General features: G+C 44.5%; 1 protein-coding gene across 4 annotated transcripts in view; it reads right to left on the bottom strand.

Annotated features, from left to right (window-relative positions):
* Nucleotides 1–14,460, bottom strand: part of dennd1b (DENN/MADD domain containing 1B) — a 66,547-nt gene that overhangs the window by 37,368 nt on the left and 14,719 nt on the right. For all 4 annotated transcript variants that reach the window (XR_007483382.2, XM_049729035.2, XM_049729048.2 and 1 more), the window contains 3 exons: nt 5,602–5,651; nt 4,822–4,941; nt 735–804 (listed from right to left, as the gene is read on the bottom strand). Coding sequence is in view for 3 of the 4 variants with exons in the window: in XM_049729035.2 (XP_049584992.1) it covers nt 735–804; nt 4,822–4,941; nt 5,602–5,651 (240 nt within the window). In the remaining variant the exon portion in view is untranslated. The remainder of the gene's footprint in view (nt 1–734; nt 805–4,821; nt 4,942–5,601; nt 5,652–14,460) is intronic.

Raw genomic sequence — 14,460 nt, 5'->3', positions numbered from 1 at the left:
CCCTCATCGCTCTTCCCTTGTCTGTCAACATCTCCCTCTCGCCTGGAACGGACAGCGGGCGGGGATCAAATTGAAAGCAAATCATGCAGACGAACAGATAAGGTATCCCAGCCACTTGGCTCCTCCTCGTGTCCCCCTCGCTGCCTATTTACGACGGCTGAGTCACTTTCAATCAGACGGTTTTATTTTCCAGGCTTATGTAAGGCGCGTGCGCTCCCTGATTGTTCCCTTTTAACAAGAGTCTCTCTGAGGCTTTGCGGAAGAAGCACCAACTACATGACAAGTGAAAGCGGTCCCGCAGCGTGATCTGTCTCCCCCCCCCCCCCACCCCCCTCCCTCTCGCCCTCCCCCTCCCTCTTCCTTTCCTTTCACCTCTCTCTGCGCTACATGTTGCACATCTCCCCACTTTGCTGCATATTTTACATTTGGCAGCAAATAGTCAGGGGAAAAGACTTTTGTGCGCGCATGTTCGAGATTTGTTTTGCAGTAACTCATAACTTGAATTTTTAGATCAGTTTGGTGTGTGTGAAATGTCAACATAGTAAGAGCAGCACAGCTGAGCCCAAGATGGCTCGCAACATGCACAAGGAGGATTGTAGTGTTTTGATTTTTTTTTTCCCCTCCGCATTGGAGGGGGGCTGTGCTTTCATTACCACCTCTTTGTTTTCCTTGTTTGCGCTTGTCAATCACGACACGGACATGATCGGATAAAAACGTGCAAATGAGATGATTACCTGTTGTCTTGTTAGGTAGTCTGCAAGGGTGTTCAACAGCTTGTAGTAGATCTCAAACCATGGGAGGTAACTGCAATTCAAAAAAAAAAGTTAATTTTAATAAGCAATATTTTTTAGTATTTCTATCAGAATTTAGAAATGACATGAAAAGTCTAGAAAATATTATAAAGTTTTATTTTCCAGCAACAAGAGCTGTGCAAATGTTGTTTCCCACCATAAAAGTTTTTTTGAAAGGTAAGGAAATGAACATTTATTGTTAAATATATTGCGTTCATATTTATTGTAAGACAGAATTGTATTCATGACAATCAATTTTAAACACATTCAGCAGCTCAAAACAAAACAATCAATATCGACATTCTGCTCTTTCATCCAAAACAAGAAGCGGTAGAAGGACAACAGATTCGAATCCAAAGAAGAACCAGCAAGCCACCAAAAATGTCATGTGATGCGGGATGTTATACTTTACAAGCATGCTGTTCCCAGACGCTTAACAAAAATGCAGCCCAAGCTGCTTCCTGCCCCCCCCCGCCTTTCTCCTCCCTTCTGCCCTTCACATAATAAAAAGGTGTTACCTCGTGTAAATAATAGACCAAAAAAATGTTTTCATTAAAAAGCAGCTTTCTTGGTGTTGAAGCGTCCAGGCAGCAGAAGCTAAACGCAACGGCAGCATGGCTCTCTTTAGCACTCTGACATATTCTTGGCCAAGTTGCTCTCTTGGGTGGAAGAAGGCCAACGCTTTGCTTTCTCTTGGCTGTGAGCTTAGCGCTGATTTCAATATTATGCAACCAAATTTGAAAAAACACGGGCTTCTGTCAAAATATGGAATTCATATTCACGTTGGAACCTGAACTTGAATAATGATGAGCTGACGATACAGTAAATGGCAAATGAATTGTAATCTTTGTGAGGCTGCTCTGGCGGTTGGCTGGAGATTCCAGGCCATGGGTCAGCGGCTGCTCTGTAGACTGGAATTAACAGACAACAAGAAAACAATAAAGTGAAGCGAATGCAAATGTTCCTATGGCTAAATCCGCAAGGGGCCAATGACAGGGCCGACCGAGTGCAGCCAAGCGCGCCAATCAGAGGGGCTGAGTGACCATTAGTCTGAAACAATCAGGCTCTTAACGTGGCGATATTTTGACATCTGCATGAAGACTTACTGCAATCGGGTCACACTTGCAAGGGGAGAGAGAGAGAGAGAGAGAGAGAGAGCCCGGCCAATCAAATCATTCGCATGCTGACTGCATATCAGCCTATTTCTGCCATGTCAAAAAACATACAGCGTCTTGAATGCTTGCAAGATGAAAGGCAGTTTACGTTTCAGAAAAAAAATGAAATAAATTAAAAAAAAAAGTTTGCATATCAGAAAAATGAAATACACTAATGAAATAATTAAGAACACCGCTTTAAGATTTTGTCTCCTTTCAAACTTCTGTTTAAAAATCCAGGCTTCCGGATATTAATCCTTTATTTTTCACTGCTGAAGTGAACGTCCTTTTTTTTTTTTTTTTTTTTAAAAAGGAGTCTGGCTGCCTGAGAAGCCGTCAAGCCTCACAGAACTCACTCATTATTCTGCACTATACTTCCGTTGTTTAAGAGGGAAAACACACCATGAGTGGTGGAAGAAACCAGCAACAAATAATCAATACTCCGCTTACTTTCTCCCAAATTAATATTTGTTTTGCTTTTTAATGTCGTGATTTGTCAAGGTTATCCTCCAGCTCGCTTCTCTTGTTATTGTAAAATTTAAGTCGGGAGTGCTGCGAGATATACTCCTACTCGTCACAGTTCATTGCTCAGATGTGTTTGTGCGAGGCAAATCCTCTGATAGCGAGAAAGGCATCCATCACGAAAAGTGAACAGCCAAAGTGCAAGTTCATCTGCCCTAATGTCCATCCCAGAAAAGTCACGCGCCAAAAAGTTGAAAGCAAGCAACCCCTTTAAAAAAAAAAAAATACAATGAATTCAGAAATATCAACTTGATTGTATTCTCATTCTCCAGCAAGGCAATCTTTTCAGTTTGTAATAGATTTGAATCACCTGCGGGGTGCTGACTTTTACGGCTGCTCTTTCAGCTAACTCTTAAATCTCCTTAAGCATCTAACATTCTAAGTTATCCTCCACGTTGGAGACAGCTCAGTGGAAGATTTCATATCACCTTTACAATTTCAGGTCGAGGGTTACACGCAGGGGGGAGGAAGCGCCACTCGCCCCCCTCCCAGGAACCCGTTAAAACAACCGCAAAGCAGCGCCGTGCCGACGCTAAAGTGGATCCGCCGTCAAATAAAATGCAGGAAATACATTTTTTTTTTTTTTTCCCCCTCGCCATCAATGAACAACCCCCATCTCGGCCAGGAATTCTTCCAGTTAGGCGCGTCAGGAAATGACAGAGCACGACGGAATAACATCAAAATAAGACGACAATTAGTATTTTTGTTTTTCAGCTGCCTGGAAGAATTTTTTTTTTTTTTTTACTGTCTCAAGCTTAAAGCCCCCGTCCACATAAAAGTGTCGCCCTCATTAAGGCACTTCCTTGCGTGAGCAGAGGTGACAATTTTATTGTCCCAGCACTTCGATAATCAAGCGGGCAAAAACACTCGTCATCACTTTCGTTTCAAATCTATTGGAGATTAGAAGTACGTATGTGATTTTTGGGCCTCGGTTTCTCTGCTTCACATTTAAAGATGCAGTTCTTATTTTAAACACTGGTGGTTTAAAATATCACTTCTGGGAAATGAAGCTATTTAAAGAAAACCAAAAATATTTGGTACTTTGCATTCGAGGGAAAACCGAGTTCCCAATTTTCCTTTAAAAGTCAGTATTTATTTTTCAATGTAAAATAAATGACTCAAACCAACAAAAATAAACGTTCTATACACAATTCTGTTAAAAAAGAAAAATTGAAGCAAACCACAAAGTCCTCAGAATGCATAATGAATTTTATACATCATATGTCAAACGAATTAGTATGTCTAACTCAGCGAGAGGGACGGGGACGGACGGACAGGGGAGCCTTTGCTAATTGGCAGCAAAGCTTCATGCATAATTATGGATGGACTGAGAGCGAGCGGCTTTGCTGTCGCACACTGGCAGTAGCCGAATAACGAGGAGCGAGAGAGAGAGAGAGACAGAGAGAGAGAAGACATGGGGGCTGTGTGTGTGTGTGTGTGGGGGGGGGGGCTGGACACTGTTCTTCAGAGCAGCAACAAACCAATATAACTGTCCACCAAACACACACTCACACACACACACACACAGGCGTTGTGCTCCGTTGGCCATTAAACTGTTGTAACTGCTCCATGCTCACGTTAAAAATATATTTTTTTTCCATTCTAGTTTATACTAAAGTGCACACGCATGTCCACTGAGATTTGTAGCAAAAGACTCTTTTTTTGTAATGGTGGGGTAATTACATCTGGAGGTGGGGGGAAGAGGAAAAAAAAAAAAAGAAAAAAAGTAAACACTGTGTCAACATGCAATTAGGTGGGAATTAAATGATAATAGCCTTTGTTGGGTTGTAATTATGCAAAAAAAGTGCCGTTTGATTGGGTTTGATGTTCTCCTTTATGTCTGCTGTGCTAGGACAAATCAATCTACCTTTCGAATATCAAAAAACTTTGGAATAATTGTGGGTAAATCACACTAAGCTATTTGTGTGGGCAGATGAGAATTTAAACTGCTTGATTTGGCAAAGTTCGGCTGAGTGTGAACACTGAAACCGTCTCATAAATATGTGCTTACTTCTAAGATTTTTTTTTTTTTTATCTGGTGAGGAATTAATGGAGAAAAAAAAAACCAGAACATCCATGGCCTATTTCAAGTCATGTTTTCTAGACTTTTTTTTTGCATATTTGAAGTGTACGTGAAAGAAATCAAACATACATATTTGCATTAACGACGAAGCAAATGATATTTCTGCACATCGACATTTTGGGGAAAACGGTGACTAGCATGTTTAAACAAAGAATGTGCTATTTGACTCATTTACATATTTTTTTTTGACATTCATGAATACTACTAGTTCTGGTCACAATATTAGGTACAGCGCCATTAGGTAATGATCATGTGTGTGTGCGTGCGTTACCTGAGAAGACAAATGCAGACTTTGCATCCTTGAGTGAGACGACAGAACCCGAACCTCTGCTTCCCGTCGATATCCGTCAGCACAAAGGTGAAGTTCTGTCCGACGTGACTCTGGGACACTCTAAAAGATCACATGAGGAACAATATCGTGCAGACAAAAGAAATCCTCTTAGAAATAATTGAAGTCATTATTTTTACAAATTTAAAGTCAATTAGTGGCTTCTGGATGGGATGGCTTCTTGAGAGAGCACAAAACAAGGTCCACAAAAAAAAAAAAACAAGTACCACTAGATGGCAGCATCTCAGCTTCAGTGGAAAAAAAGATTCACAGGCTCTCACTCTGTAATGGGAATTATATCATGGCCTTTTCCCAAGCCAAAAAATGAAAACCCCACTCACTGCCTTGAGGTGAGAAGCTGGCCAGAAAAAGGACGGACGGCACATAAAGGATCACTTTTTGGCAATTATAAAAGCAGTTAGATTTGGTGTGTAAGCTCAGGTTTTCTGTTACTTCATTTTTTAATGCAACTAAAGTGATACTTACCGATATTATATTGTGACACTCGGAAAATAACAATGCAACTGTCAACATGACAATAGGTTGATTTTATTTTATTTTATTTTTGTTAATATGCTTGGTGGGATATATTTCGACTCTTGTACCGGATCTTTGTGCAAGTCATCATAAGGTAAATTGTGTGCGTGTAAAAATTGAGATGCGGTGGGAGAAACGAGAAGCGGAAGAGAGAGAGAGAGAGAGAGAGAGAGAGGGGAATCATACCTTTCCATGTCAAAGGGAAAGCAGAACTTTGGTATCGTCTGAAGCACCTCCTGAGAGATCGAAACAAGACACGCAGTTTAGAGAAACGCATTTCACAAAGACAACACAAATAATGGCATTTCATTTCACGATAAATCTCTCTCGGGCACGGCGGAGTGGCTAACCAAAATGAGGATTAACGTTAATCGCTTCTGATAACAATCTGACGAGTGTCTCTTAAACGCCGTTAATCCAAACGAATGGGCCGTATCAACGACTTCACGTGGCTAAACAAAGTGCTAATGGTCCCTTTTCTCCACAGACAGGCAGGGATCCCTCAGTCCACAGCGTGAATAATTAGCACTTAATAAGTTCATCGATTATGGGATGCCAGAGGGAGATGAAAGGATGAAGGGAGAGAAAGAAAGAAAGAGAGCGAGTGAGCGAGGGAGGGAACACTGGGCCCAAGCCACGGCGGTGGCAGATTGGAGCGACAATGGGCTAAGCAGCTCAGAGGGGTTAAGAGGTAAAAGGGGGGGGGGGGGGGTACAAGCCTTCGGGGCTTTACCTCCCAACACCTCCCTTGTGGGGAGGCAGGAGGGGCAGGAAGGGAAGGTCTCTTCAAGTAAGATGGAGGGAGGAGGGAGGGGGGGCACCTTTTCTGGCGGCGGTGGCGGCATACGGATTTAGACAGGGAGCAGGAACAGAGCACGGCGCCATATGGGCGAGCCGCACCGCAACAGCCGTCCGTCCGTCCGTCCAGCACCGAGTCTACACGCTTGTGTGTCTGTCTGCCTGCCTGCCTGCCCCTCGCTCTAAACTCTCCTGGCTCCAATAAAGGTGCACGGCGGTGGGCTCTGCCTCTCTTTTAGCTCCCGCCAAGCCCGCAAACTAATCCCGGTCACTGTCTAGCGATGCTCGGGCCTTGCCTCGTCTGCCAAGCTTGCCACTAAGTCCAAGGACTAGCTCGCTTTTTTTTTTGTTTGACGGGTTTTTGACGTCCGAGCTGCTCCTCTGCCATCTTTCGTTCCATCCGTCTGTCTCCCTATGCCATCCCACAAGTCGGGCGTCTGCTGCTGCTTCTGCTGCACACTGTTGCTAAGACCTCGCCATGGGGAGCAGTCACTGATCTCCCCCCCCCCACCCCCTTTAACAAACCATAAAGCTGCCACCGCAGTACAACACGAGCATTGTCGCAGACAAACAAGCAAAAGCAACAATGAGCCATGACAGAATGGGGGGGGGGGTGCATTTGAGTGTATGATCTGTGTGAATTCCTGCCTGCTTCAAGGACTTTACTTTCACGGATGGGGGCCGGGGGGGTGTTAAAGCATGTACATTTGTATCACTGTTGTGTGGATGGCAACGCTCGCCTATATATGTGCCGAAAAAAAATGAGCCGGGAGGGGAGGGGTGAGGTGAGGTCGCCGGGAAGTCGCTGTTTTTCCAGAATTTGTGATAGAATTGAGAAGTCAACAAAGACACACAGCCGGGTGGCAGAGGAGGTCTGTGAGCGTGGGCGTGTGTGTGTGTGTGTGCGTGCGGCTGTAAAACTGTCACACACATCAGAGCTGCCATGGCTGTGTGCGTTTGCGACTATTATTAACCACGATGTACAAGCAGCAATATGTTCCAGCGAGCCCTCCTTGGCGCACCGCATATGCTACGCAAAGCCAAACACACACACTGGGACTTTGCTTTGCCTGCAAATAAAAACATTTGACTTGCCAGATTTGAGAGTTGCGGCCGGCCCCGCCCACATCAGGTATCTGCGCTTGAGTGACAGTCCAGGGACTTGCCGAGACTCTGATCTCGTACAGGACCATCGGGAACGTGCGCGTTTGTACGTGTGAAGAATGTGACATGGAAACGGCAGATGTGTGCTATATATATATTTCTAAGGGCTACGTAACGTATAATATTGCCATCGTCAGGTACAGTGGCATCATATAGATTGTGAAGACATTTACGCAAAGTGGCAGCTTCCATCTGTGAGAAAGATCTTACAATGAAGACTTTTTTTCTATCCGGCCTATTCAAGAATTCAATCTATTTCGATTTTCGTTTGAGTGAATGACGTGGAATGAGCAGAAATTAGTCAATCATCGAGATGATGGGGGGGAAAAAAAAAATCTCCGTGTGGCCTTTTTTTGCCCTTTAGTTAGCATTATGGAGGGAATTCCAAAAACATGGCCAAAGTTGCGGCGCTACAATGGCTGTCGGGCTGTTTTTAGAATCGGTTATCCTATCCGAGCATTTTATCGATTACTTAAGTCACACTTGATCATTTCTTAGCGATGCGTTAAGAGATGCAGGGAGCAATCGTAGCTGCTACGCTAACCCATTTAATTTTGTGACATGCACTTTGGGCACGGCAATGTCACAAGCAAATAAATCCATCCCTAGTCATCTGATGTTCCAATTTATTGCAAAAGCAAGGTGAAAGTACCCAAGGGTTTTGTTTTTTTTAGCACTCCCACACGTATAGCTACCCCCCTGTTTGCCATTTTCCCAAGATAATAGAAAAAGAGTCAGATAATATATTTGTAGATTCGCAAGGAGGGTGGCTGGCTGGCTGGCTGGCTGGCGGCGGGGGGCACAACGGTAGGAAGGCGCCGCTAGGTTGGCAGACGCTTGTATGCTTGCGTGTGTTGTTTATGGTGAGTGGAGACAGGGCTATCACTCAGCGAAACAGAATGCTTTGGCTTCCCCCGGTGGAGCATCCTGCTATCGCTACAACAGCAGCAGCAGCAGCAGCAGCAGCAGCAGCAGCAGCAGCAGCCCTGTGCCGCTTTGCATCATGCCCCTGCAGAATATCACATGATACATCAGGGACAACATTTCAGCAAAAGGAAAGCAGCCTTATTTCTCTTAGGTCTTAACTTACCCAACGCAAATTATTCTAGCAGGGACTGTGGTTGGTTCAATTAAAAGCTATTCAAAAACGACTCTGGGAGGAGTGCTCCAGTCCATGATTAGCTGCTCGGCAATAAAGAGAAAAAAAAAAAGTTGCTTCAAGCCTGAACTGTATTTCATAGTCCACTAAAGATTCACCTTCATTTTGGGTGTGAACATCATGAGCAACTTTCACGTGGTGCTTTTAAAGATGAGGAGTCACCATGCCACAGAGAGAGACAAAGTGAATGGCATAAGAAAGAGCAGAAGTGACGGAAAGTTATTCCGTGTGCGGATCCAGCGGCCGAGGGAGGGAAGTGGAAGGAACTCAGTTCATGCCCCTCTCCCCATGCAGCAAGGACTCCTCCCTAGGGGGCCTCAGACTTTAAGCCTCTGCCCTGCTTTATATTCCCCTGGCTAGCGCAACCAGATCAATCTAGCCGGCTGCCCGACGTAGCTTCAACCTAGTTCAGGGGCAGCTTGGCCTCCAGGGTCCTCTACAAAGAACTTGGATTCAAGCAGGAAAGGAGAAGTATGGAAACATTTACAAACATTATTAATGGACTAAAAATATACGTACATACAGTATAGGAAACTAGTTTTGAAATCAGAGACTAGTAAAAACTGTAGTTTAAAAAGATGCATTGCTAGCAACATCTTTATTTTTAAAAAGCAAAGACAATTTGTCATTTTAGTAATGACACAAAGTCGATGCAAAATTTGTCTTGGTGGGCCACGTAAAATGATGCGGCGGGCCGCATCTGGGCCCCCGGGCCTCGGGTTTGACACCTATGTCTTGTAGTGCTCTCTCCCTATTTATTTCTCAGTCCCTGTCCAAGTCCAGCTCCCACCTAACTGGAGGTTGTCGTCTTAACCCCCCTTTTCCCTCACCCGGTGTCCCCCTTCGGCCCCCCCTCTTCCCAATTAGTCTGTCTGTGCGCAGCTACCCATCCGATGCCTGCCCATCCTGCCGGTGCCGGTCGGCTCATGCAGCCCCTCTGGCTAACATGACAAAGAGAGAGAGAGAGAGAGAGAGAGAGAGAGCCTCAGTATTCAAAAAGACACTCTGCTTTCAAATGCCGAATGGTAGGGTCGACCTGGGTGCAGCTTTAAGCAAAATATTCAAATTCTCAGCCTTCCCTTTTTTAAGAATTTGCATGGATATGCATTCATTTGCAATGTGTAAAGGCACAAGGACAGCTGAGCTTTGGTTTTAGAAAGACTGCAAAAAATAAATAATGCAGAGGTAAAATGTATGATGGCATGAAATCTTGATGGGGAAGGCTGATACAGTAAAACCACGCTGGGAAAAGAAAGATGAAAACAAAGTTACAAAAAAGGATAACACATTCACGCTAGTGATGTGCAATATAGGCAAAACTTTATATCCAGATAACGATATATCGCAATATTCTATAGTAGGTACGTATCCCTAAAACGATTGCAAACTTTCCCTTTTATCTTAATGTAAAAAAATTGAATAAAAGATTCAGAAAAATGAAATAAAACACAGCCGGTGCCCGAAAAAAAATTGTTGAAATTCATCTTTTTCATAGTTTTCACTGCAAATAAAACTTAATTAACACATTAGCACAATTTAGCTACAGTTTGTACAAATTTGGATCCCGATGACTCCGTTTACGTCGAACACCCCCCTTGTATTTGCACGCCGGTTTATACTGTATCCACATTTTCTCAGAGTCTGATTTAAAAAAAAAATAGACGTAACAAAACAAAGGCAAACAATGGCAGACGCAGACAGTGGATATAGCAGAGAATTCAGAATAAAAGGAAAAGAAGAAGAACAATGGGCAAAGAGGCACAGGCTCCACTGGCCGCTGCAGACCGCAGACCCTGCAGAGATTCCTTTCATTAGGCTTTAATATTATGCTGCCGGCTTGCCATTCTGACCCGCACTATGTGCCGGTAATAAGAACGGCCTTCGGAGCTGGACCAAAGCAACAGAGCTGCTTGAGCTGGGAGGGGGGGGGAGAAAGAAAGATGGAGGGGTGCACGAGAATGAGCCGACGCGGTGCACTTTCAAATTGACATGAGGCGGGGGTGTTACATTTTCACATTCTGCCTCATTCCGACCAAGCTGCTCTGCTCTGGGAGGGAAATGGAGGAAGAGGGCGTTTTGTCTTCCTAGAATTGATGAAACCCCTCCATCAGTGACCCCTCTGGTGACTCAAGTTGTTTTGGTTAACAACATCCCATGATGCCACCTCCTTATTTGGGAGGCGTTGAAGGTGGCAGATTGATCTTCTGGCCTCTTCAAACACTTTGCCAACACTTGTCAGGTATACGCGGGTGTGCGTCCTATAGGGAGACCTACAATAAATTTCAAATCCTTACATGTGGACTTATTATTCTTTCTGGAATACCTTAGCCACTGTTGTACCGAATCATCAAATAATTCCAAATATTAGGGCTAGCATCATGGCAGCCATTGTATTGCACTGGTTTAATTTCAGCTTCTTCCCCAAATGTATGTATTTATGTTGTTGGGGTGAAGGGGGGCAAGCAGCTTAGAGAATAAATATACAACATCAACTACAGTGTGCATTATTCCAGCGCTAATACCCTGTCCTGCTGATGTCCTTTATACGCATCACAGATGGGCTCAGACAGGGGGAGAGCGGCAATATTATGTATGCCTCTGCCGAGATCTTCTCCGGAATATATTACCAAATGATAGGGGGAGATGTCTCACTCCCTAACACACTGGCGTGCACATACACTTGCAAGTGTTGGGCCAAGAGCACTGCATATGCCCAAACATACAAGCGTGGGCTTCATTAATGAAGTGCCAGGAGAAGCCAGGGATGGGAGGGGGGGGGGGGGCAATTAGATGTGTGTGTGTGTGCGTGGACACGCACAAAGCGGCCGGGGGAGAATTTCCTTCTTTAAGCTTTTAGCTCCCACTGGGCTTTGCTTCACTGTATGGACCCTGATGTGGGCCTGCCCGTAACACATGGCGTCAGATGCACACATGGCCAGTGTCTCCATTGGCCAAACTTGAGGAAATCGTTTTCAAGTTGAATGAATTCATTAATACGCAACAAATGGATGGATTACTAGTTTTGAAATCTGAAATAATATTTCCTTTAAATTACTATAAAATGACACGGCGGGCCGGATCTGGCCCCCGAGCCTTGGGTTTGACACTTATGGTCTAAATCGAATTTCACTTCTTCGCCTTTCCAGTCACTGGACACTGCAAATGATATGGCAAGGACAGTTTACACTCGGGGAAAAAAAAAACGTATTCCTTCTATACTCCTGGACCGTGGTTCATCTCCCAAGAAGCAAGCCCAGAGGTCAGCGATATCAGGACCCATGAGCAACAAGGGGTCCTAGTTAGGCATCCGGCTCAGTGCCGGAGCCAAAGGCCAACTTAGTGGGGCAAGACTGTCCATTAGTCAAGACCCTGGAACACCCCGGGGATCTGGGGGTGATAAGGGTTAGAAAGAAGAATAAAAACCTTATCAACCCAGACACATCCACATCCACACATATATTCTCAAAGGCATACACAGATCATATCAGGCCTTGTTTGACACTGCTGTCAGGGTGCAGTGAAGGGGAAAGACCAAACCCGGTGACACGCTGACATCATACAAGAACACAAATTCATGCAGATACACACTTTTGTTTAGCCTAGACAAAGAGGGTAAAATTTCTCTTCATATTTCTTCTTGGGGTTTGATTTTTCGCTGATTGTGACAGCTCTTTGGAGCTAATATAAGAATAATATTCAGTTCAGATTCCAAATGGAAAGAAAGCACGCTAGAATTCAACTCGATACATTTTGTCGGCTTTCAGGGAAAATTTCAGGATGAACCTAAAATACGCTTTACTTTATTTAACCTATGATACATGTTGGAAAAACAGATGCCCCACGCTTCAATTCAGAACGTAGCACAACTTAGCTTTTTTTTTCTTCTTCTTCTTCCCAGTAACAAGGAGCTGAACAGCAAAATTCACAACATGTAGTTGATCCATGAATGTAGCAGAAGAGTTCAAGTACCGCCCACGCCACGTGTATTCTTTTGTGTGATTATTCCAGGCGTCTCTCGCAACCTGCTGATGACACCGTGTGAAACTCAAAGCTCAATCGCCATTTTGCTCTGGGAACATGCCGTTTAAAGTTTCACAATGGCGAGGTAGACTTCAGAAATTAGGAGTCCTCATCGTGCCGAAGATGTTTAAGTACCAATTTGAATGGGACCAGGAAATGGATTGGTCGCTTTATGATACATTTTTATGGTTGAATTTTGAATTCTCTGAGTTTGTTATTTACCTAATGTACCATCATATAAAAAAACTACGGCAATGTGACCTATCAACCATAGGTGTCAAACCCAAGGCCCGGGTGCCAGATATGGCCTGCCACATTATTTTATGTGACCCACGAAGACAAAATTGAGATAATGCTTGCAATCTTTTTAAAATATTTCAACCATCCTTAACTTTTATCATGTCCCTTGACTTGATATCCTTTCCCAGGGGGTCACACCTGCAATGCACACCTTGTGTTTTTCACCGCACTTTCACCCGTCTCGCCCCTGCCATCGAAGCTGTGACCACCAATCGCAAGCTGTCATGCAGTCGGTATCGGCAATACAGTGTTACGCCGAGGTCTCGGCCTTAGGGGACCTTTTGTCTCTCACCCTTTCAAACTCCCATCGTAGCTTTGAAGTTACTTGTCGCCCTATTAGCTACCTGGTAAGCAGACTTAGCGTTATTAGTCATTCTGAATTGACAAGTGGGCCGTCTAGTCAAGTCACACTCCACTGTGGCAAGCTATAATTAACTTTCCTGTTTGTGCGCTTCTTTGACTGCAAGTGCATATTCAGTCTGCAGATATTTTTTTTTTCTCCCCACACAACTTTGGGATGACATCTGAGAGCGAATGGATGGATTTCCATCTGTCTGCTTCGTTTTTGGGGGGAATATTTTGAAGCCACATTTCCTTCTTTTTCACATCCTCATTCCTCTCGCTTCTGCAGATGACCAAGACATCAAGAGACTTGGGAGCTCGGGGAGGAAAAGGAGAGCAGAAGGGGAAGAGGGGAAAAAAAAGGGCAGTGAGCAAGCAAAAGAGGGAGCAAGCGCCTCTCGCGTCAGGTTTCCCCAGCACACCCCAGAGTGCCAGCCAGCCTGCAGTCTGTTCTCCTTTGAGCTTTCTATTCTACTACAGAAGAGAAAAAAAAAAAATCAATTCATATTTCCATAATCCACACTCCTGTCTGTCTGCATGTCTTTGCCTGTGCCCCTCCTTCCCTCCTTCCTTCCTTCCTTGCATTTCTCCCCTGGGGTAGACTAACCCCTCCACCCCGATCCTACGGCCTACAAATGTCATTACGTTGAGCAACAATAACGGGCAAAACAAAAGGAGGCCTTGCTCTGAGCTCTGAGCTCTGAGCTCTGAGCAGAGACTGTTGGCTGCTGCTGCCATATGCTGGCCAGCACGGGCGGCCACAGAAAGAGACCCGAGTCTGGCTCTGGAGGACTCCAGCCTCCGGGCCCACAAAGGAGGAAAAGAGCCTTAATCCTGGTAATGAGGCCAGTGAATACAGTTTTTATGTATACAGGGGAAAGGGCCAATCCCTCTGTACACAGCACGCTAACTAGCCATCTTAAGGGCCATCTTATCCACACAAACGATCTGCTCCACAACAGAATGAAAGAGAAGGAAGGTTGCCGTGGGTGGGAGCTAAGTAAAAGAGACACAAAAAAAAAAAGGGGATGAGGTCCGGACACATGTCAAGACTCAAACTGTGTTGATTTGTTGTCTTTCTTGGTTTCAACCAAGCTTTGCTATGGGGAAATGCATATGCAACCCAGCAGCGAGAACATTGACGTCACTATAGATAGGATTTATTTTATATTACATTCAAACTTTTGCATAAAGTTGCACTTCAAGTTTCATATGGAATGGCACTAATCAATCCAAAAAAGGTTTGACTCCATTTTTCATAA

Source organism: Syngnathus scovelli, chromosome 10, assembly GCF_024217435.2.
Source record: "Syngnathus scovelli strain Florida chromosome 10, RoL_Ssco_1.2, whole genome shotgun sequence".
Taxonomy (NCBI): domain Eukaryota; kingdom Metazoa; phylum Chordata; class Actinopteri; order Syngnathiformes; family Syngnathidae; genus Syngnathus; species Syngnathus scovelli.
This window is presented reverse-complemented; position numbering and strand designations above follow the sequence as displayed.